The sequence below is a fragment of the Meriones unguiculatus genome, chromosome 9 (assembly GCF_030254825.1).
Source record: "Meriones unguiculatus strain TT.TT164.6M chromosome 9, Bangor_MerUng_6.1, whole genome shotgun sequence".
NCBI lineage: Eukaryota > Metazoa > Chordata > Mammalia > Rodentia > Muridae > Meriones > Meriones unguiculatus.
This window is the reverse complement of record NC_083357.1, coordinates 67,285,746-67,306,555: the sequence shown is the minus strand read 5'-3', so window position 1 is coordinate 67,306,555 and position 20,810 is coordinate 67,285,746. Positions and strand designations below refer to the sequence as shown.

Genomic DNA, 20,810 nt, shown 5'->3' with positions numbered 1-20,810 from the left:
AAAGGCTGAGGACTGGGAATGGGACCAGAACCCACCAAAGGTATGTGCTACAGACTGGCCTCGATGGTGTCAAGTTTTTTCCAACCTTGCTCCTACCCAGGGAGGCCAGGCATACTGGTATCAAGTAGAAAATTGATGGCCCTTGGCAGTCAGGAACAAGGGCTGACCCCCTCCCTTTAAGATACCAGGCCAAGGATCAGTGGTAGGCCAGGGACCCTCCAGAGGTGAATGGTGCTGGGTGTAGGTGTCTGGGTGGTTCTCAGAGAGGCAGAGGTTCTCTGAGGGATGTCCAGCTGCTGCCCACTGCCCCAAGACTCAGGCTCCTATTTATACTTGCCCAGAAATGCCTATAACTTGGGTTTCTACTCACTTCTTCCTCTGTGGCCTCAGGATGCCTTGGTAGCCATGTAATCTTAGCCAGACATTCATTTAGCCATATCAGAGACACTGATGTTTGGAAAGCTGTGTAGTAGAACTGAGGTGACAGAGGACATAGACGCCAAAGAAACAAGTTCACTCCCACCCTGAAGAGGTTTGAAGACATTTGATGTATGTGCTAGTTGAGTAGCAATCCTCCTTCAGGCCTCTGAGGAGTCAGGCCTTGGGCTGAGGCTAGGAGCCGTGCTTGGAGATATGGATATGGTGACAATGACTCCATGACTCCAAATCCTGTGCTGGGCAGTTAGAGAGTCTTCCCAGAGGAGGGAGTGATGTCTGCATACAGAGGCCAGACAATACCCAGGATTTCAGCAGCAAATCACACAGTTATAAAAATACCTCACCTTGCTCCAACCACTTATTCTGGGCTGGGATACAACAGTAAAATAAGGCTGGTTCTGAAGTCATGACAGAGGAGGGATGGAAAAAAAAAAAAAAAGGTGATGTACTCAAGATGAAAACAGAAGTCCCTTCGTGAGCTGTCAGTGAGCAGCGCTGGTAGGAATGCTAGATGAGCTAGGCAAGGCAAAGGCATGCCCACAGAGGACTGTGAAAGAGACGTGTGAGTCGGGGTTCAAGAACAAAGTGGCGTGGGGGAAGAAAGAGCAGAGACGGTAAATTAGTGCAGGCATGGACTTTGCAGAGCCCGGGGACAGCAGCTTCAACAGTTCTGCCAAGGAGGGCCGAGTGATTTGGCCTACCTCTCAGACGGTACCACTCTCAAGGAGAAAGCTTTTTCACCTGTGAAATGGACGCAGGCCCATTTGAGAGCATTCAAGGAAACCGTCTCTGTGAAATGCCCCGCACAAGGTCAGACATGCAACAAATATTCTGTACATGCCAGGCTCCTTCTCCCTGCCTCCCAGGCAAGGAACGGAGCTCATTTACTGAATAGTGATTAAGAACATCCACTCTGGAGCCAGACTGCCTGGTCCAAAGCCCAATCCTGCCATTTACTAGTTAGGCCACCTTGGGCAAATCACTTGCCCTTTATGTGCCTATTTGGGATATGGGGATTATAATAATAGTACCTACTTCCTTGTCTTCTTACCCTTCCAGTATCTAGCAACACATCTTTGGAGTGAATTAATGAGGCGGCAAATCGGCATCACAATGAGAGAGAATGCCATAGGGGAAGCCGCTGAATCCCCAAAACGTGAGAGGCTAAATCAGCCTCACAGATTAAGAGCCTTCCCTCCCATAAAACCCAGATAATCCCTACACCAAGAGTTAATCCTCAAAGGCCACTCCAATTTAGCAGCCCATATTTTTTTTCCTCCAACCATCACTCTTTACTCTGAAGTGGGAAGGAAGGGCAGATGGGGTGGGAGGGAGGAGGAAGCACCTCTGTGCACCATGTGACTCCCTGCATCAGGGACAGATGACCCAGGGATCAAAGAAGATGGATTAGAGCCAATCCAGGGCAAGAATCTGGCTCTCTGTAGATGCAGCAGGCCACGGATCAGCTAGGAGCAGCAGAGAAGGGCTATCATTGGCTCTGGCGGGTTCCCTTGGCCTGCCCCATCAGCAGCCAGGCCCCAGCAGGGCGAGGCTTTGGCTAGTCTCCGAGCACCGCCCACCCTGACCTGGAAGGTGGGGGCAGGCAACTGCTGCCCTCTTGTGGCTCAGAGTGCAAATTCACCCTGATCGTAGGCAAATGTTTACAGAAGAATTTACAGAAATGTGACCCTCCAGATTCATGGAAGAACTAATCTGCCTTCCCAGGTTTGCTCAGCGCAATTTCTACACCCATTTCCATACCTTTGCCTCTTCCTGTAAGGGCCCAGACTCCTGACTCTGAGTCCTCCTCCTCTTTGAGTCTAGTCTGACTCCTGTTTTTTCAGACAGGGTCTCTCCAGTCCTGGCTGTCCTGGAACTTGCTATGTAAACCATGCTGGACTAGAACTCACAGACATCCTCCCGCCCACCCGCCACATTGGACTCAAAGTCTTGTACCACCACACCGGGCTGCAGCCTGATTCTGAAGGGGTCCCTAGGAACAGCTATGAGCTGCTGTGACGGTTTGTTGGTACACAGGGATTTCCTGACAGTTGCCCGACCCTTTTGCCAGAGCCTGCAGTGGGTTGTCAGATACAAGATGATAGATGAGGAGTGAGGAGACAAATCATGGGGAGGCCAAACACTGTTTGGTATTTATTTTATAAAAACATTCACGATCCTGACCTCACTTACCAACACAAAACACACAGCAAGGACACACACACACACACACACACACACACACACACACACACACCAGGCCTTGGAAAAGGCTGTCAAGTACTTTGAAGGACAAGGAGGAATGAACACAAATGGTCCAACTTCTGATTTCATCTATCGGGACTAGTGGGGGCTCCGGTCCCATTTCTGGAAAGGTAAAAGGCTGAGGAAGGCAATAAATAGGCCCTTGAGCCTGGCCTGCTTTGGTATAGTATGGGTGCATCCCCATGGAGGGTGCCACACCCTGTGCCCCTTAGGCAGCTGCAGAAGCCAGAAGGGGCAGGACCCAGGTAGCTGGTATAGCAGCAAAAAGTCCCCTAATGGCTCCAGAGGTAAGATGACCTGATTCTGCAGGCTCTAGCTGTCTATGTCCGAGGGCATGGTCTTCTTCCGGGTTCGGACCTTCAGGGAGCGTGAGGTGCCCTTGGGGAGAGGAAGTCAATATATCAGGAGTGGTGTGTGTGGACATGGCTGCTCACACTACCTCCCCCACACCGTCCTTCCTACACACTGACCTCTCGCACCAATGGCTTCCTCTTGACCACCCGAAGGCTCTGGCTGCGGCTCAGAGGCTTCTCTCGTGGCCGGACAGGTGGTTGGGGAGCTATCTCGTGGTCTGACCAACAGCCATCCTCTGTGTCACTGTCCTGCAGGCCACCTGGCCGGTACCCTGTGGGAGAGGGACCATAAAGGGCAAAGCTGAACATCTGCACAAACCCAGAGCTGATACTCCCAGCTTTCTCCTATCCCTCAGAGAGGCGGACCTTCCCAGGTCTGCTTTGGGACCCTTTTCCACTTACCAATTGGGGGTCTTCGTCGGGGTACCTGGTCTTCCAAGTAGAGGGGGTCTTGATAGGTGGGGGCAGGGGTGTCAGGAATAGAGCGCAGGTCTTGCATGGAGAAGCTCCGGAGCCTTCCAGCTAGAGCACCCTGACTCTAGGAGGAGAGCGGGGGAGAGGCACCGTATTAACTGCAGAGGAGGCCTGCAAGGGGAAGGGCTTCAGCAGGGAAGGGGGCCTTCAGCTAATCACTAATCAGAACCAGTCTGCCTCAAAGGTACTGGGAGTGGGGCCCGACACCCTGAACACCGGACCCAGAGCACCTTGGTAGCAGCCTGCACAGCAGCCGAGGCAGCGATGTTGAGGCCCCGCTTCCCGAAACTGAGCATGGTCTCGTAGCTGCGCTCCTTTGCCTGCACGATGCATGCATCGATCTCCTGCAGACCCAGGGTGGAGAGCGCACATCAACAAAAGGGCCACTTCTCTGCAGACCTCAAGAAGCCACTAGGTGTCACAATCCCTAGCCCCATATCTGCCTTGGACCCAGGAGCCAGATACAGGCTCTGAACAAAAACTAGGAGCACACCCACTCCACACCTCAGCGAGTGTCCCTTCCTTTTTCCCATGCCCACATCAACTTCCTGCTGGCATGCACACCCTTAAAGGTCACTCATATGTGTCATCCAGGAAAGCCAACCCCATCACAGTCCCATAGCAAAACTGTAGTGGGACAGGATATAAGACCCAGGCATCGCTAGTTCCCTGAACCTGAGATACAGGGCTTTCTCTCTGACAGACACACCCTTCTATGCTCCTCCTCCATCTCCCCAGGGGTACCTTCTCATGGCGGGATAGGGACGGGTGGACAAACTTTCGGTAAAGCAGGCTGGCCCCCTTGGTGTAAGGTGACAGCAGCCAAAGCACAAAGGCCATCTTGATCTCATAATAAAAAGGGAACCTGTGGAAGTGAAGGGAGGGGCTTGAGTGAGGCAGGTGCCAGGCAGTGAGTGGGTGGGCCTTCCCAACCCGTGGCCTGCCAATCCTCATGCCAAACCAGGAAATGAAGATGTCTGTGAAGGTCTCTGTTGCCATGAAGATCGCAAAGACAATCCAGTACATCATCCAGCGGACCTGTGGGTCAGAGTGCACAGAGCTCAGCCAGGGAGCCTGAGGTGCCAACGCCCGCCCCCAGCTGGCCCAACCCAACCCAGGGATTCCTGAAAGCAAGTCCCACTGCATTGCTTGCTGCATTTCCCCACATCTTCTTAGACAGGAGCTCCTGAGAAACTGCTCTCCATTCCAGTGGCCATCCCAGCACGCTTGCTCCACCCACAAGATCCTCCAAGGGGCATGCTAAGGGTTGGCCCTCTACTTGACTCCTACACGAGATCTGCCCCACCATCAAGCCCCTGGAGTCTGAGAGGCCAGCCCGGGCCCTCCTCCTTCCTCCTTCACCAAGTCCTCCCATCCACTCCCTGACCATTCCTCAAGGCTGTCTATTCACCACACAGCGGTTCGGCTCTCCCACCAACCCCTTACACTCACATATTCTCGAATGTTCTTGCTCTTCACAGCCTTGTAGGAAGCATACGCAGGATACAGCATGCCAAATACGAGCCTGGAACAGCAGCCATAGGAAGTGTGAGGGCCACCATGTCCCACCCTCTCCCTCCTTGGTGGCTGCTTCCCCTGACCTGGGTGCAAGATGGCAGGGCCGGCCCTGTTTTTCCCGCTTGGCTTGCACAACTCAGGGCGCCTGAGTCAGAGCCCTGGAGGCTGCCTCCCCACCTGGCTGTTTACAAACATCCCAAGCCTGCCCGGGCCTGCACTGGTGGCCCATAGATACAGGGACAGTCTGAGAACAAGGTCGGTGAGAACACCAGGCTGTCCCCTCCCACTGCAGGAAATCAGGCTCAGAGGCAGCAGGATGCAGTGAGGGACGGTTTGAGACAGGTGTTGGAACATCCAAAAGTGAGGGGTAGACCTCGGAGCTGGGGTGGTGGGTCACGTGGCAGCTCCGAAGGGAGGAGGCGCACAGCAGCGCCTATCACCTCACCGGGCTGTGGGTGGCAAAGGGCCTGAGCACTGCCTGCACCTGTCTGCTGTGTTCATGTCTGAAGGGTCCCCCATCAGCCTAGAAGGCTGCACTGTGGAAACAAGGCACGCAGTGACCAGGTCCCACTTCAGACCCCCAGGACCGTTAAGTGTGTGTGTTGGGGAAAGGGTCATGGAGTTCTGAAAATCCTTTTCTTTACCAAATTTCTCTTCTTCCCCAGTTTCCACCCAAAGGCAGGCTGGCACCCAGGGATGGGGGGGGGAGGGCGCAGTGTCTCATGGTGGCCATACTCACACCACCAGGCGACAGATCATCCAGGACACCATCCTGACAGCCTTGGGGGTGACCCCAAGAGACAACCGGAGGGGCGCTCACTCAGGAGTTGGGGCAAGGGGCCGAATGGTGCCGCGATACACCTGTCCTTCGGTGTGGGCGGAGACCACCACCCCTGACTCCAACCCCACGGTGCGGGGAGCCTGGAGAACCCGGAACCGGCGGACGTAGGGCCAAGCAGAGGAAGCAGCCTTAGGACCGAGGCAGGAGGGCGGGCGGGCAGACTCGTTCCTCCGCCCCGCGCCGCCGAATGCTGGCGGCTCAGTCCCGCGGAGAACCGCCTGTCGAGGGCGCCGCTGTTAGTCCTGGGTCCGGGCGGCAGGTCCGGAGGGATCTCCGCTCTCAAGGACCGCCGGGGTCCCAGAGCGTTCGACTACCTGCACCAGGCTCCGGGGCGGAGTTTGTAACTCACTTGAAAGTTGCACGGAACCTGGTCCTGCCCAACCCCAGAGCTCAAGCTCGAGGCGCAGGCGCAATGAAGCCCTTAGAGGGGCGGGACGAGGTCAGGGACACAAAAGGCCAGTTCCTTAAAGCGGCGATGCTCCGCACGTCCCGGGGGGTGGGACCGCTGGTCGAATAGTCTATCAGATCTGAAAGGTTAGCGGGTGGAAAGTCACAGCCGAAAGACAGAGAGGAACAAAAACAACCCGGACTCCTAGCTAGGTTTGGTGGCGCACACATGAACCCCTGCTGCTGAGGCTGGAGAATTACCAGTCCAGGCTGTGCTACAGATATATCACGACACTGTCTCCGACAAACAAAAGGAAATAAGTTCAGAATGGGGAAAAAGAAAAAAGGAAAAAAAAAAAGACTCAGGCTTGTTCTGCGTTGGAGTTTCCCGATGTCCTTTTCTGTCATTTCTCCCTCTGTAAAATGGGATGGAGCATGAAATGAGTGCTTGACCGGGAGGAAGCAGGTTCTGGTCTGACCCACCGTCCCAGTAGTCCAGCAGACCAGGACAGAAAGGAGGAAGCAGTGGGCTTCAGGGCTCCGCTTCTCTCTAAAGCAGCTTCCCAAGATCCATATACCTGAGCAGTCTGACTCCAGTGTCTTGACAGACTGAGGGAAGATCCGGGCTGATCCACGTCTTCTTTACCAGAAGTTTGAAATTCAGCTTGTGTCTGAGTCAGATACAAATATCCCAGAGCCTTCTAAAATCAACAGGACGTTTTGTGCAGTGCTTTTGTGTTCATTTTTGTTGTTGTTGTGTGGAATGATGGGATTATTAAAGTTTCTTCTTATAAGGTTGGCCAGACTGGAAAGATATAACATTTGACAAACTTGGGTATATTATTATTGTATTAGCATCATCGTTATTATTACCTTGTGCCTTTTCTTTTGTATTTATTTATCTATTTATTTATTTATTTATTTTGAGACAGGGTTTCTTTGTATAGCCTTGCACTGGAACTCAATCTGTAGACCAGGATGGCCTTGAACTCAGAGATCCACCTGCCTCTGCCTCCCAAGTGTTAGGACTAAAGGTCCAAGGGGGAAAAATCTTTTTTTTTTCCAATGGATTTGTGTTTTTCAAATGATTTGTGTTGGCCAACTACTCCTGAGCATGGGACCTGCTTTGGGGTGTAGTTGATATACCCAATGACATTCCTTCTCCCAGCAGATAGCAGTTTCGAATAGCTTCTTGGGTAGGGATGAGACCTTGACTTCCTCTCCTCTGTGCTGAGATTTTTGTCTGGTTTTGAGCTCGTGTGTGCTATCACAGTCTCTGTGAATTCATATGTATACCTGCCCATTGCATCTGGAAAACACCATTTCCTTCTAGTTCTTACAATTTTTCTGTTTCCACTTTTGCAGAGACCCCTGCTGAGGCTTCAAGGGAGGGTTGTGCCATAGACATCCTATTTAGGTCTGACTGCTTCAAAGTTGCTCACTCTCTTCATGTTCTCCAATTGTGGGTCTCCGTGTCAACTATCTACTGCAAGAAGCTTCTCTGATTTCTCCCTGGTCTTAATCTTTGCAAAGTTGTTTTGTTTATTTGTTTGTTTGTTTGTTTTCCTCAGACAGGGTTTCTCTGTGTAGCTTTGGCTGTCCTGGATTTGCTTTGTAGATCAGGCTGGTCTCAAACTCCCAGCCATCTGCCTGCCTCTGCTTCCCTGAGTGTGGGACCAAAGATGTCAACCACCACACCCAACTGGTGCTGCTGTTTCTTCTTCTTCCTCCTCCTCTTCTTCTGCTTCCTCTTCTTTTAACATTTAGGAAATGACCCACTGTGACCAAGCAATATTTATTGCTGGCCAGTGGCTAAATATGTGGCATGGTCAATATTTTTAAGAAATCAGCAGCAGCCAGCTACAAGTGGCCCTGGAAGGGGACACGGACCTAAAGAAGTGTCCTTAGTAAAGTGAGTACCCCCGCCCAAAGGGAAAAAGCTACAAAGAAGACAGACTGTGGGGTTTTGCTGCTGTTTTTGTTTTCACACGGTGTTTCTTTCTTTGTGACATCCGCCTCCTGTCTCAGTTGTTCCTTCTGAAAATAGGGAGATCAGTACCCCCAACCCCCATCTTGAGGTAAGGGTGCAAGCCAAGCTACCCCAGGGCTGTGGGGGTGGAAGCTCGGGCAGTCACTGCCTTTTATTAGAGCACAGTTAACGCCCACCATCTATGAGGATGAAATTGGTAATGATGGGAGCCAGGGAAAGGAGGCTTCTTGGGAATAAACACATGGTGATTATACAGTCTTAATTATTATCATCAATTTTATTGGTATTGCTGGATGTGGGAGCCAGCAATGAAACCTGCCCACAGGAGAAACTCCCCCGCTCCTTACCGTGCTCCCTTGCTCCTACTGCCATTCCCCCCCCCCCCCGCACCCCCATCGTTCTGCAGAAAAAGAAACACCAAGGCCTGGGGCTCCCATTAAGAAGGTTCCAGACACACCATCCTTCTTGAGAGCCATCTTTCTTTTTCTCAATAGAGAGGGTCCTATACAGTCTAGGCATGGCCTTAAACTTCCGATCTTCCTGCTTCCCTCTAAGAGCTGGCATTACAGGCACATGTCACCATGTTTGGTTCATACAATACTAGGGCTCAAACCTATAGCCTCATGCATGCTAGAGAAAGCACTGTACTGATCTACATCTCCAACCTTCTACATCTCTCTATATATATAGATCTAGAACTATAAAACTATATTGAACTGGAGTTACAAGGGCTGTTAGCCTCTGTGTGGGCAGTGGTGCTCTTAACTGCCGAGCCATCTCTCTGGCCCCTCAGATATAATTCTTGTTTGTTTGTTTGCTTTTTGAGATAGGGTTTCTGGAACTCTCTTAGTAGACCAGGCTGGCCTCGAACTCAAAGAGCTCTTCCTGCCTCTGCCTCCAAAGTGCTGTGATTAAAGGTGTGTGCCACCATGTTCAGCTTGATAAGGTCTCTGGTTGTTCCCGGAGCTCACCATTTCAGTTAGACTGGTCAGCTGTTAAGCCCCGAGGATCTGTCTCCTCTCCTCTAGTGCTTAGATCACCCAATGTGCCTCCATGCCTGGCTTTTTATAGGCATGAGACCCAACTGAACTCAGACCCTTGTTTGTGCAACAGGTGCTTTGCCCATTAGGCCATCTCCCCAGGCCAACTGAAGCCTTGTTTTGAGCTGAGTGTGGTGACACCTGCCTGTAATCTAGGAATTTAGGAGGCTGAGGCTGGAGGATTTGATTGCAAGGGTGGCCTGGAGTCCACCTGGTAAAATCCTGTCTTAAAAGAAAAAAAAAAAAGAAGAAGAAGAAGAAGAAGGAAGGAAGGAAGGAAGGAAAGAAACACATTTAGATAGGAAGGAAGAAAGAAAAAAAGGAAGGGAGGAAAGAAGGAAGGAAGGAAAGAAAGAAAACAGCTTTACTCTGTTTTCATTTGCTGGGAAGAACTTGCCTGTGGCCACTCGGTGCTCTCCCAGCTGGGACAGTCTCCCCTGTTTGAGACTCCTGGCTGTGATGGCTGTGTTTGGAAAATTAAAGAACAGAAGTCAGAGGTCTGATGCTGGGAGCCAGGCTCCTCACAGAGCAGTGGGAGGCTGGCAGCTAAGTGTCACCCTCCTTGGCTTTGACAGAGTAAGTGGACCCTGGATCTTGTAAGCCTTTGGTTCTGAGCTGTTGACACAGTCATCCAGTTACCCTGAGTTGCTAAGCAGCTCCATGGACTCATGGCTGACCCCCCTCAGGCAGGTGACCAGGCAGCCGTGCCACAGAAAGCTAGGTATTCAAGGTTTGATGGAGAGAATGTCTCTCCTCAGTAAAGGGAGTGGCTTGCTAAGAGCAATGTTTATCTTGCAACTGGGCAACAGAAGGCTAAGGTGTCTGGGAAACTAAAGCCATTTCCCTTGGCAACCTCAGTGGGCATGGCTGGGGATGTGGCTGAGTTGGTATGTAGCGCTTGCCTGATAAATATAAAGTCCTGCGTTCAATACCCAGCACTACATGAAAGTGGTGTGGAAGCATACAGATGAAATCTCAGCATTTGGGAAGTTGGAGGCAAGAGTCAGAAGTTCAAAATTATCTTTGGCTGCACAGTGAGTTTAAGGCCAGCCTGGTATAAGAGACAATCTCAAAGGGAAGGAATAAAGGGAGAAAGGCAAACCTGGGAGGGATAGAAAGGATTCACAGGTGCCTGCTTTGCCAAGAGCATAGGAATGTGATTTGAGCAGAAACCATGAGCTGCAGCCAGGGACAGTGGGGAGGGCTGGGTGCCTGAAGCCGCAGATGAAGAGGTGGGGGGCAGAAACTCTGAGACGGCAGGTGGTGGAGGGACCCTCACTTTCAGAGAGCCTTTGTAACCAAGGAGGGCCTTTCTCCCACTCTCACAAACCCCTTCTTGGAGCCACTCCATCTCAAATACAATCCTGCAACCAATACAGCTTATAGTTATGAGCCAGGAATAGACTTCAAGAAGACTGACATTCACTGATCTGTATTTAACTCACTTAAATCTCATGAGGGATGCTAAGCTGGGCCTGACATGAACTAGTCTATCCAATGATACATGACCGTGTTGGTTAGGCACCATTAGACCCATTTTGCAGATAAGGAGACTGAGACACAGGCAAAGTAGAGTGCCTGAATACCATTCACGGCTTTTCCTCAGTAAGTCAATTGAATCACCACTCTACCTAGTAGGTTCACTAATTTGCTTTGCAGGGTTTGAACTTCAGGGAAGTCAAGTGACACCAAGCAAAGTAACCAAACCGACATCTGCTCATGTGTGGTCCAGACCGTGGGGTTCTGAGCATGTTGTTGATACATGTTCTGGAGCTCTTAGAGCTGGGCTCCTTCCCTTGTGACAGATCAGGGATATGCGATGCACGTGGACATTGTCTGAATAGAAACTCAAACTATGGTGGTGATTTGAATAGGCCTCAATCGTTTCATGTATTTGAATACTTAGTCAGGGATTGCCGCTACTTGATACTTACTAGGACTAAGAGGTGTGGCCTTGTTGGGGGAAGTGTGTCACTGAAGTTGAGCTTTGAGGTTTTCAAAGGTCCAAGCAGGCCCAGTGTCATTCTCTCTTCCTGCTGCCTGTGGATCTGGATGTAGAACTCTCAGCTACCTCTCCAGCACCATGTCTGCCTGTGTGCTGCCATGCTGGGAATGGACTAAACCTCTGAACTGCAAGCCAGCCCCTGTTAGATACTTTCTTTTATAAGACTTGCCGTGGTCAGCTGGGTGTGGTGGGCACACACCTGTAAACCCGGCACCTGAAGCGGCAGAGGCAGGCAGATCTCTGCTCTACAAAGGGAGTCCAAGACAAGCCAAAGCTACAAAAGAAACCCTGTCTCGAAAAACAAAAGCAAAAAATGTATCCTTTAACTTCAGCACATTCCATTGGGTTCTAGTCCTGTTGCATCTAACAATGCCACAGTTACAGGGGAAAAAAAAAAAGGTTTGCCAGGGTCATGGTGTCTCTTCACTGCAACAGAAACCCTAAGACAGACACATGTGACATGTGAGAGCTGAGGGGAACCTTGGACAACAAATGAGAAGCAGGAAAAGGGAAGGAGCCTGTATTTGTATGGGGGTGGGGTACATACTCCAACACCCCACCCCTGAGGTTATGGTCACATCTACCATCTCTGTCATTTCCCCTGTTTCTTTTCACATAAGATGGCAAAGGGTTCCCATTGGTTCAAGTCTGGGGGTAAAGAGGGGAGACAAGGAGAAAGGTCCTACAGCTGAGCGTGGCAGTTTTGCAACAGTGTTATGTGTTCTTCCTAAGATGCTTCATGCTCCCTAGTGACCCTCGTCACTGCTTTAGCCCTAGCCCCTGTCTGATGACCTCCTCCCCAAGCTCCTTTTGTTATAGGTTCTTACTGTAGACTCAGAACAGAATGGAAGCAGGCAGGAGAGGGACCGGTGTTGCTGGGTCTGCTGGCACCAGGTCCTGAGGAGCTTGATGTCAGGCACAAAGCCACGGATTTGTTTTTAGAAGAGCAGGGAGCCAAAGCAGGCTCCTGGGTAGCAGATGACATAATGGAGAGATGTTTCAGGAAGGGCAGACCGGAAGGATCTGAGAAGAAGGCTGGCAGGAGGGACATGGAGACTACAGTAATGAGGACAGGCTTGGATAAAGGTTGTAGTGGGGCAAGGGGAAATGGCCAGAGATAAAGAATGGTGAATTAGCAGCTGGTATAAAATGCAGAGAAGAGATACCAAGATATCACCTAGGACTCCAAGGTGCCTCACCTTGGTAGGGGATGGTGACAATGGTGGACATTTGCCCAGTGGGGAGTTCAGGGAGGGGATGACAGAAAGACAGGGCTGCTGCAGGCTGAACGCATCTATGCCATGTGGCCTAAAGACATCCTCACAAAGGGACTGACCTAGGTCTCAGCAAGTCCTAGGCCTGTCATCTCCAGGAAGGAGCACTGGGCTGTGAGTCAGACCCAGGTGCAAGAGACTCATCACACAGCCCCACACCTGAGTGGCATCACCGTGAACTCCTGACCCTAGTGCCAGCTGATCTTGAGGGCGTCCATTACTCTGAGGGAAAGGAGCCAAGAGGAAGAGGACCCGGAAGCTGGTGGTGTGGTCTGTGTGTGTCGCAGGGACAGGTGACACAATGCTGGCTCTGCTCTGAACAAAACACCTGAGGACACCTGTGAGCTAGCGGTGGGGGTGGAACTTTTTATTTGAAGCAAAGGAATCATAGCATTGCTCCCAGGTGCCCCAGGCCACAAGAAATCCTCTCGATCTGGCAATTTCCTGCTTCTGAGCAGCTGTTCCAAGTGGACAGCAGAGGGCAGCAGAAGCCTGGTTCCTAGGTGTCCCTCCTGCTACCCATACTTAGCCTCCACTGAGCCATGCTTCTAAGAGCATCTCCACAGAGTGGAGGGTTTCCAGGGCACCCAGCATGTTCCTGGCACCCACACAAGTAGCTCAGGTTCCCTCAGGATTCTTGCTTTGGCCAGTTTTTACATCCACCCAAGGGGCAATCACAGTTCGGGGTCCACATCCCAAAAACGGGTTGAGAGAGGAGAGAGCCCGAGCTTGAAAAAGCAATACTATCGAGAGAAAGCCTTTCCTCCTTTGTCCAGGGGAGCTGGGATTGAGTCATCGAAGAAAACTCTAGTGAGAAGAAAAGTACATCGCACTGCAAGGAGTCCAGTTGCTATCGCCTCTGTTGTTATTATTGCTTCAGGAGGAAGTGGCTTTATCCCCAGGAGGCCATGGTGATGCTTACTGTTATTATCCTTGTTAGCCACATAGGGGGGCACGCTGGGGTGAGCAGAGAAAGTGCAGGTGCTGTAGGCACCTTTCAAGAAGGAGCGGCTAGGTGATAACAGGGAAACCTGTACGCCCAGCACCCAGCCTGCTCATGTACACGCTCCCAGACATGTGCACGTACGGAACCAGGAGTGTGGCCAGGTATGCAGGACTACGTGACTAAGTCTCCATCAGCGTCCGAAGATGCATGCAGAAGGAGCACGGCATGGCGTGGGCAGGCACACTCGGAAGTGTGGGCACAGCTGTGGACGCCCAACAGGCACACAGGCACCCCGAGCATCCACAGGAAAGGCCAGAGGGCAGAAGGCTAAGCTGAGAAGAAAAGGCCATGGCTCACCCCTGCCTGCACCCATTGCGTCACCCAGACACACTAGCGAGGGAGCAGAGCACGGGGGCACTGCAGATGAGGGGCCACTGGTACACACAGAGAGGAGAACCTGGGATACGGGGTGCCTCGTGCATACGTAGGTGCCGATTACTGTGATGGGAATAGCTCCCATGGGCTAGTGGCTGGTATGTGCCCAGGCCCACTTCTGTGTGTATATGTGTGTGTGTGTGTGTGTGGTTACATATACAGGTTAGCCACATGTGACTTTACTTGGGGCCACAAGTTGCTCACAGAGGTCCCCGCCCCGCATACAGCACCACCCTGAGGAACCCGAAGGACTTCACCTCCCTCTAGGCACTGAGATCAACTACAACATGTCGGTACACCAGTGTTTGTCCCTTGAAACTGGGGGCCAGGAGCAGCTGGGCATCTCCAGCAGGCATGTAGCAGAAGGCCCGAGGGGCCTGCACAGCCAGCTCCTGGAACCGAACGAACTTCTGTCGCCCCTCATCCCACTGGTAGATCTGGGTGAAGGAGAAGTCACTGCCCAGTGCCAAGTAGCGGTGGCCACCCACCAGGAAGGGCTGTAGGGCCAGAGAGCCTCGGGAGGGAAGGGCCTGCACCTCCGAGAAACGAGTGCCCTCCCAGCGCAAGATCTTGGAGTCACCGATGTAGCGACTAAGGCACAGGTAGCTGTCTCGGCCAGCTCGAAAGTGTTTCACGGCCTGGGCATCGGGTACCTGAGTCACCTCTCCCTGGGCCACAAACTGCTTCTGAGTACGACTCCACTGATAGATGACAGGGGCCTGAGAGCTACTAGACACAATCAGCCGAGGCTTGCCCTCGCCGTCAACAAACTCCAGGTCGGTGTCACGGTGCCAGGCGTGCAGAGCCTGGTGGGAATAGAAGCCATTCTGGTGCCAGCGGTAGAGGCTGGTGGCGCCCGCCTTGGAGCTGTCAGCCACCGCGAAGAACCAGTCGCCGTCGACTCGGAAGGCTTCCAGGTCATTGGGCTTGCGCACGCGCTGAGGGTCGATGTCCTGCAGCTTGGTGAAACGCGTGGTGTTGGGGTCCCAGTGGTAAATGTATGAGCCGCCAAACAGCTGGGCCACGACCACATAGAGCTGGCCGTCCACCACCATCGGCTTGCAGTGCACCGCTGAGGGGGCTGCCGGGACGGAAGCACACCGGGTTGGGCAGTGTCAGGTAGTCTACACCCAAATGGAAGATCAACCTCCAAACACCCTCCACAACAGATCTACAGAATCCACTACAGAATTCCACCCCCAGTGCAGTGTGACCCAGGACTCGGGCTGCATAATTTGTTTTGTTTTGTTTTGCTTTGTTTGTTTGTTTGTTGAGATAGGGAAGCCCTGGCTAGCCTGGACCTTACCCTATAGACCAGGCTGGTCTTGAACTTGCAGTGATTTTTCTTTGTCTGCATCCCAGGCGCCAGGATTACAGACGTGAGCCACCACATCCCGGCAAGCTTTGCTTTGTTTTATTCTTTTCTTTGAGATGGGTTCTCACTGTACGGTCTTGAGTTCTCCAGATTCCTGCCTCCACCTCCCGAATGCTGGGATTATAGGTGTAAACCATCACTAAGGCTGAGCTTTGTGCATGCTAGGCAAGCACTCTACCAACTGAGCTTCATCCTCAGCTCTCTGTCTTGAATCTATCTGTTTGTTTATTTGAGATGGAGTCTCTGTATTATGTAGCCCTGGCTGACCTTAAACTCACAGAGCCTCCCAAGCATAGGGATTAAAGGCATATACTCTGTATTTATTATTTTGTACACACTGGCCTTCTTCAAAGCAGAGGCCTTTCTTTATCCATCCTTCTTCCTTTAGGGATTGACTGGAGTTGAACAACAGAGCCTCCTATCACCTCCCCCCACCCCCCCACCCCCGGGTAGAACCAGCATAAGCAGGCTACATGCAAGTACCTGGAATTCTATCATAGTCTCGAAGCTGCCTTTCCACATAGTCCCACTTCAGGATGGTGCATGCACTGGCACCGGGCTGGGCCAGAGCCAAATAGAGGTCACTGGAGTAAAGGAAGGGTTCTGCTGATACTGCTGGGAAGGACAGTGTCTGGTAGAGGACGAAATCTGCAGGGACAAGGAGACAGTGGGCGGAATCAAGCCCAGAGAACAAAGCACCAATCCTCTGGGTGGTCGTGGGGATCTGGCTATAGAAGCCGGGTGTGGCCAGCTGGGTGGCCTTCAGCCAGAGGGAGGCACATCCTACCGGTGGTGACGCAGTCAAATTCCCGAAGAGGCAAGTCTTGCACCTTGTGCTCCTGGAACCGGGGCGGGCTGGCACAGTAGATGGGGGCCACAGTGGTGTTGGTGTGCGCCAGCCACTCCACTAGCCACTTCACCTTGCAGTCACAGTTCAGCGCGTTGCCCCGGAGGTCCCTGGGGGGTAAGGGTGGGGGGCACAGAAGGGGCAGACCCTCAGCTGCTCTGCCCACCAGCCCACCTGGCCTTCAGAAGCGGCTGTGAGCTGCTCACTCGTAGCTTTGTAGCTGGGCTGGACAGAGGCGCCCGAGACACAGGCCTGGTCAGAGGTATGCTGGTAGAGCCAAAGCCCCTGCTTGCTCACCTACCTGGCCAGGTGCCTTGGCTTTTGGCTTTTTTTTTTTTTTCTTCTTCTTCTTTCTTTCTTTTACTTTTAATTTGAAGTTTTGTAATACTGGGGGTTGGAACCCAGGACCGTGCATATTCTAGGCGAGTGCTCTGCATCATTAGTTCTGTTTTTACTTTTTAATCATGAGATAAAATTTTACTGCTTGTGATCCTCCTGTTTCAGCCTCCTGGGTAGCTGAGATTACAGGCCTGAACAGCTTCCAGGCTTTTTTTTTTTTTTTCCAACGGGCAACCTGTCCCTCTGTCTACATCACTTCCCTACTCTTCAACCTGGAAAGAATTCAGGGGCTCTGATTTTATTTTTGAATAAAATCATGGCAAATGGCTGCGGATCGGCTAGAGTTCTTTAATGTTAATTCAAACCAACCATACATTTTAAGAACACAGGTGTTTGTGCTATGCATTGAATGTGCATTTGAAAAGGGCTCTGCTGGCCTCGAAGCACCCCCAATTTGGAAGGCTCTATCTAACAACTCTATCTAACTTGACCTCACCTCTCAAAGCCCTCAAACTCCAACCCTCCCAGTCTCTGATTGCCCTAATTCCTACTTCCACTCCCTCCCTCCTGGGGTATGCCCTCTGTGGCCTTGTGGGAAGCGGCAGGACTCAGGGCTTACAAGTCACTCAGGATGTCCAGGGGACGAAAGATGTCTCTTGGCAATGTCTGCAGGTTATTGTTGGCCAGAGAGCTGCAAGAAAGACCCCAGGCTCACTTAAAGATCGTGACCAAATCCAGAGGATACAGGGGTTCCAGTTCCATGTGGTATAGGTGTCGGGTACTCACAGATGTGTCAAGGACCTGAGTCCTCTAAAGGTGAACTTGGAGAGTGCCCAGATGTCATTGTTCTCTATGAAGCTGGAGAAAATAAGAACTTGCCTTAGTTGCTACTTGGAGTCCCCGACCCTTCCCCCAGCAGTGATTTCCTTACGTCTGAAGCCAGACCATAGCACAGGACCTAGAGACGGGCTTTCAGTAGCCTCACACCCGTAGTGATGGGGTAACAGGAAAGATGCCAGAGGCATGGGAGAAATGACTTTCTGTCCGGTCAAGGAGTCTTCCCTCCTGTCCCTCTCCCAGCCTTCCCACTGCATTTTCCCTCTCAGCCCGCTGGGCCCCTGCTCCCTCCTTCTACCCTGCCCTTGACCCTTCCCTCCCACACACAGGTACTGCAGGTGCGACAGTCCTATGAAGGCATTGTCTCCAATCAGCGTGAACTTGTTGGAGTTGAGTAACCTGGGGAGACAAAGGAGGAATTAGAATTTGCAAGGTGTGCCTGCTGTCTATGCCCACTGCCCCATTCTGGAACTCCCTCAGGGTCTGGCTACCCTTCTTACCGACCTCAGGACCCCTGGACAGTAAGACCAGGTTTAAACTTATTTCCATGCCACAAGCTCCCTGTCTGCTCCTAAATACGGCAGGAGACAATGTTGTCCTGCCAACCTGGCTACTGGCCTCACTTCCGTGGCATCTCCTCTTCTAGAGACTCCTCACCGCCATGCCAACCCACTCTAGCCCTGCACAGACCGATATCCACAATGCCTCCCAGACTCTAATCCCTGGAGTCACCCCTGAAGATGCCCTCCCTGGAGCATCCAGTCTCTGGCGCTGGCGCAAGCCATTGCAACCCAATTCCCCTGGAATCTCTAGAGAAGCCAAGTCTGTGTTCTGCAGCCCACATCCTTGGCTTCTGAGAGCAGTCTCCCTGCTGCCTGGACTCCTGACCCTCCTGTCACTCCACCTTCTGCAGCATGTCCTTTCCAGACTCTCCCACAAGCTCAGCATCTGTCCGGTTCCACCACGTCCCCACCCGCCCTTCCACAAAGCCATCCGTACAAGAACTGTAACAGCGGCAGGTGGGAGAAGGCTCCATCCTGGATCTCTGAGAAGGCAGCGTTCACCAGGGTCCTGCAGGGAACACACGAGTCAATACTGTGTAAGTGTCTGAAGGGCCTGTGTTGGGCACAGAGGTGGACAGGGCAGTGGCTTCTGTATTCAGCAGCCCTACTCCCCTCCTGCATCTGTCCTGTACTTCCCAAACTCCATGCCCTCTTTCATCACTCTTTCCCCCTGCTGCCTCTGGAAGCACCCGTGGCCCCAGGCTCACCTTCCCTCTCAGGCAAGAGCAGGTTCCATTACCAGTACCATCGCCATTATCCAACACCCACAGTGTGTTGCTGCTGCTGAGGGATGGGGCAGCCAGATGTGGGATTTGGCAGCCTCTCTAGTCCCACAGGAGAGGGGTGGGGGTCACGGGCCAGTTGCTGCACGTGAGGCTGGCCCAGCTGTGTGCAGAACAGCAGACCCGGTGACAGGAGGCTGGCCCGTGCCAAGGTACCAGGAGGGCAGTCTGGCTTGTCACCCCTCCCCCTGCTGCTATCAGTCCTGCTGCTTTCTGTCCTTCCTGTGACCTCACAGGGAGGGGCCAGCATGCTCATGCAGACACTCCCTCCAACCCACACACAGTAGGTCTCATTGCGCTGCTGATGGCGATGATTCATTCTTGGCCATGAACTCTGGTTTTCCTAAGCCATGGCTGCTGTATAATTGCAGAGCTCCCTGCAGACTGGGGCCTGGAATCCCCAGTTCTGAGGCCTATATCCACTGAAAAGAGGAGCAGGGTTTCTCTCTTCTAGAGCTCTCTGTGCCCTCCTTCCCTTCCCCACCCCCAAGGCTAGGTATACACTCACAGGGAGATGACCTCTGAAGGCAGGTTCTTGGGCACTGCCTTAGAGTCCACGCAGAAGGCGGTGTCCCTGGTACAGGAGCAGCTGGGTGGGCAGGGGGGCGTCTTAGGAGGCCTCTTGGCGCTGGCTTGCAGCATCAGGCAAAAACCCAGCGTGGACAACACCAGTAGCCCGCGCCCAGGGCCCCATCTGGCTCGTAGCCCGGCCATGCCTCCTGCAGGGTCTCCCCTACACCAGCCTGCCGGCGCCCCGCTGCTCCCCGCAGGCTGCTCTGCACCTCCGTGCTGCCGGCAGCTCCGGGCTCTAGGCGCCACCTATTCCTCCTGACCTCGGGCCGCCGGCTGCAGTCCTTTCGGCTCCGGAGCGCTGCGCTGAACTGGGACCGCAGCTACCGGGCGGCCGGGGCTGGTGGACGCGGACTGCGGCGCGGGCGGCGGGGGCGCGCGCGGGGGCGGAGCGGGGAGGCCCAGGCCCGGCGCCCGCGGGAGAGCAGCCAAAGGATGGAGTGGTTGCACCCGTCCGCAGCGTGCCCTACCAGGCCACCGGCCTCTGTGTCTGCTCTCCAGGGCTGTCGGTGCAGCGAGGGCACCTGTGTGCATGTCTTGGTTGTGAGGGGGCGTAGAAATCAGGGGTATGTCGCCGGTGACTCATGTACATCCAGGTTGGCATGAAAGATTGGGAGCTTGAGGGTGCAAGCGTGTTTTCATCAGCTGAGGAACAGAGCGTGCTTTTGTGCCTGGGAGCTGAAAAGGGAAAGGTAGCCCTGCCGGAGTGGGAAGTGTGGAATCGAAGCGCCCTTGGATGTGCTCCAGCTCAGGTCTTTGTTTTATCTGCAAGGAAACTGAGGCCACCGGAAAGGGAAAAACAGCCAAACTCTCTATCTCTACTGTGTACTTGGCCTGGTTAAGTGGCTGGCCTTTTGGAGGCAAGAAACACTAATTCCCATCTGCAGATAAGGAAAGTGTAGCCCCAGGCGCGAAAGCTCAACTTCAAGTTCACAGCAATCCTTCAAAGGTTAACTAACGCTAGAGACCAAAGCTTTTTGAGAACCTTCCGTGGAGTCTCCAAGGTCAACATACTTTACCTAAGAAGGACATTGCTTGTCTTTTTCACTCCCATGTTGTCACAAAAGTACTCTGGAATTTTCCAGAGCTGCATGGGGAGTCTTTTATGAAACCTCAGACTAAAGAGATTTGCAAAAATATAACAGCAACACTTCTTTCTATAGCTATTTTTGTTTAAAAAAGCAAAGGCATGTGGGTTGGCAAGATGGCTCGGCAGGTTGCCACCAACCTTGACGACCTGAGTTCAATTCCTAGGACCCACATAGAGGAAGGAGAAAACAAAGTTGTGAAAGTTATCTCTGATCTCCACATGCACGCCAAGGCATGACCATGCCTCCCTCAACAAACAAATAAACAAATAATGTTAAAGATGTAGAGGTCTGGGAATACAGTTTAGTGGTAGAACTCAAAAGGCCCCGGGCTCCAGCCCCCAGCATGTGGCTAGGGGCTGTATCTGAGATGGTAGTGTTTGCCATTATCATGATTTGATCTCCAGCCCCACCTTTTTTTTTTTTTTAAAGGTAGGTATATG

The 20,810-nt window shown here is 52.6% G+C and overlaps 2 protein-coding genes across 2 annotated transcripts; both read right to left on the bottom strand.

Moving 5' to 3' along the window:
• Positions 1-2,563: 2,563 nt before the first annotated feature.
• Reep4 (receptor accessory protein 4) lies at positions 2,564-6,293 on the bottom strand. Its single transcript, XM_021642374.2, has 8 exons — positions 5,788-6,293; positions 4,983-5,055; positions 4,492-4,568; positions 4,275-4,395; positions 3,761-3,874; positions 3,459-3,594; positions 3,174-3,328; positions 2,564-3,081 (listed from the first exon to the last, which is right to left on the bottom strand). The coding sequence occupies exons 1-8, from the start codon at positions 5,817-5,819 to the stop codon at positions 3,016-3,018; spliced, it is 774 nt and encodes a 257-aa protein (XP_021498049.1). The 5' UTR covers positions 5,820-6,293; the 3' UTR covers positions 2,564-3,015.
• Positions 6,294-12,931: 6,638 nt separating this feature from the next.
• Lgi3 (leucine rich repeat LGI family member 3) lies at positions 12,932-19,898 on the bottom strand. Its single transcript, XM_021642446.2, has 8 exons — positions 19,218-19,898; positions 18,364-18,435; positions 17,692-17,763; positions 17,314-17,385; positions 17,147-17,218; positions 16,129-16,298; positions 15,825-15,989; positions 12,932-15,047 (listed from the first exon to the last, which is right to left on the bottom strand). Exons 1-8 carry the CDS (start codon positions 19,421-19,423, stop codon positions 14,230-14,232), a joined length of 1,647 nt encoding a protein of 548 aa, XP_021498121.1. The 5' UTR covers positions 19,424-19,898; the 3' UTR covers positions 12,932-14,229.
• Between the last annotated feature and the right edge of the window lie 912 nt (positions 19,899-20,810).

Bases quoted from the DNA above. Each gene is read 5' to 3' on its own strand.
- Reep4 (XM_021642374.2), bottom strand. From the start codon at position 5,819: ATGGTGTCCTGGATGATCTGTCGCCTGGTGGT. The intron at 3,875-4,274 runs GTACCCCTGGGG...CTGGGTCTGCAG, and splicing joins CCCTATCCCGCCATGAGAAG to GAGATCGATGCATGCATCGT. The intron at 3,595-3,760 runs GTGCTCTGGGTC...CTCTCCTCCTAG, and splicing joins CTGTGCAGGCTGCTACCAAG to AGTCAGGGTGCTCTAGCTGG.
- Lgi3 (XM_021642446.2), bottom strand. From the start codon at position 19,423: ATGGCCGGGCTACGAGCCAGATGGGGCCCTGGGCGCGGGCTACTGGTG. The intron at 17,386-17,691 runs GTGTGTGGGAGG...TATTTTCTCCAG, and splicing joins CTGTCGCACCTGCAGTACCT to CTTCATAGAGAACAATGACA. The intron at 15,048-15,824 runs GTACTTGCATGT...CCGTCCCGGCAG, and splicing joins AGACTATGATAGAATTCCAG to CCCCCTCAGCGGTGCACTGC.